Here is a 2,381-nt window from a genome sequence, read left to right on the forward strand (position 1 = left end):
CTGTCAGCACAGGGCTGGGTGCCCCCAGCTGCCCCCAAGCCTCACCCCTGCACCTCCCAGTCCTTGCTCCACTGCAGCACCCTGCAGGCCAGGGCCCACAGCCTCTCCCAGCACTGTGGGTGCTCCCTGGCCACCCCCAACCACTGTGGACACACAGGATGGGGATGTGTTCCCTCAGCGTGCCCCAGGCCAGGGTTCCCCATCACCTCTCTGCCTCTACCTCTCTAGCCTCACTCTGGCATTGCCATTCGCCAGGACCTGCAACCAGAGTGTGTTTGGGGGGTTTAACCTACACCTGGGACACTGCACCCCTATCCCCACCGACTCCCAGGAGCCCCAGGCCAGCTCCCACCTTCCCAGCCCCTGCCCCATCCAACCTCCTCCTGCTTCAGCAGGGAGCTCTGGCTGCTTGGCACTGCCCTGGCTGGTGCTGCAGGGACCCTGCAACCACCCTCTGCACTGCTGGTGCTACTGGGGCACCAACGGCATCCTGGTTGCCATGGCAGTAACGACATCCCGGTTACCATGGCACTAACAGCATCCTGGTTATGGGAACAGCATCCCAGTTACTGTAATGGTGGCATCCCAGTTTCCCAGACTGCATCCTGATTAGTCTAACAACATCCTGGTTACCCAGACTGCATCCTGGTGACCCAAACTGCATCCCAGTTTCCCAGACTGCATCCTGGTTACTCTAACAACATTTAGGGTTGGACTCTATGATCCTTCAGGTCTCTTCCAACCTGGTTGATTCTATGATTCTGGTTACCAAAACTGCATTCTGGTTACCTAAACTGCCTCCCAGTTACCCAAACTGCATCCTGGTTACTCTAACAACATCCTGCTTACCATAGCTCTAATGGCAGTATCCTGCCTACCATTGACAACATCCCAGCTACCTCTGGGAAGGACACAGCCCTGGATGTGGCAGGGATGTGCTCCCTGCAGCCAGAGGCCAGCAGCACACATCCTGCTCAGGCTAAACTGTCCTTTTATTAAACAGCAATTAAAAAGTGCCGAGGTCGGTGCGAGGTCTGAGCCCTTCACCCTGCAGGCTCAGGGCGAGGGCTGCAAGCTTTCAGCCCCGCTGGCACACGAGGCGCTGGTGAAAGTGGGAGCAAACACCCCCTTGGCAGGACAGATGGGACTGGTTTGTCCACTGGAGATGTCCCCACATGCCCAGTTGCAGGAGGAGGAGGAGTAGAAACCGCAGCCTGAGGCGACAGCTCGGCCGCGGCGCTGGGAACGGGCACCGAACTATTTACACCCCAATCCGGGCACACAGGCAGGTTGGGCACACAGGGCTGAGAGCAGGAACAACAGGGCCAGGAAAAGTGTTCACCCTTGGGAAAGGACAGAGTGGCTCCAGAGCCTGAGCCCCACAGGGACAGGACGGACGGACATCAGCGCCCGCCGCGGGGAGGGACGGGCAGGGGAGCGCTGGCTGGGGTCTGTCTTTATAAATAAGCTCAAGCTAACCAGTTTATTCACAGGGTCCAAGACGGTGCCAGGCTCAAAGCCTGGAGTGTCACAAGCCTGTGCTGGAAGAGGCCATGGGGCAGATCCCCTCGGGCTCAGCAGGCAGGTGCATCGCCCCAGAATGGGCTCCTGGCGAGGGCTGAGCTCCAGGAGCTGCAACGGAGTCTCCACCGAGCAACGACCTCCAGCGTGGGGTGAGAGGGAGATCCAAGAGCTTCCTCCCAGCACTGCTGCACTGCCAACCCACCCAGGCCAGCCCTGGAGCAGGGTCTTGCACGCTCACAGGGTGCTCTCCAGCGTGTTGTAGTTGTCCTTGAAGCTCTTCAGCTCCAGGAAGTGTTTGGCACGTTTGCTCTTCTGGCTGGAAGGCAGGTAGGTGACCTGGATGGTGGCAGGATTGGAGACTTCAGGGGACAGGGTGAGGTCCTTCGCCGCCGACTGGTGCTGCCGCTGGCTGCTGCCCCCACGGGCCTTGGTCCTGTGGGCAGAGAAAAGTCACTGTCACCACCACCCCAGAGGTGTTACTTGATGTGTGTGTCTGTTCTGAGCAAGTCCTTGGCTCAAAGTGGCCAGGGACAGGCAGGAATGTGGAGTGTGACCACAGAACAACCCCAAAAACCACATCAACAGACAGGCTGCAAGGAGGGTGAGAACCCAGAGGGACAGACAGGCACCAACAGCCCATGTCAGACACTGGGTGTGCCCCAAACCCGTCTGGGTTCACACAGAAGCCACCACAGACCCAGCAGCTGCACTTACAGGTTTGCCAGCTCGTTCAGAGCCTCCTGGTACTTCAAATACTCTGGTTTGCCAAAGACCTGCACACAAACAGAAAAGACTGTGGAAAACCCAACTGAGGTTATGGTGTGACCTCAGTCCCAGCACAGGAACAGCCCACACTG

General features: G+C 58.6%; 1 protein-coding gene across 1 annotated transcript; it reads right to left on the reverse strand.

Annotated features, from left to right (window-relative positions):
- Nucleotides 1-1,758: 1,758 nt before the first annotated feature.
- On the reverse strand, nucleotides 1,759-2,297 carry LOC103811839 (uncharacterized protein C1orf43 homolog; the record flags this gene model as incomplete). The annotated part of the gene is made up of 2 exons (XM_009084835.1): nucleotides 1,759-1,957; nucleotides 2,239-2,297. Coding segments are annotated over 2 exons (258 nt in total), but the record flags the coding sequence as incomplete, so codon positions are not given.
- Nucleotides 2,298-2,381: the final 84 nt, after the last annotated feature.

The sequence above is a fragment of the Acanthisitta chloris genome, unplaced genomic scaffold, assembly GCF_000695815.1.
Source record: "Acanthisitta chloris isolate BGI_N310 unplaced genomic scaffold, ASM69581v1 scaffold14701, whole genome shotgun sequence".
Lineage (NCBI taxonomy): Eukaryota > Metazoa > Chordata > Aves > Passeriformes > Acanthisittidae > Acanthisitta > Acanthisitta chloris.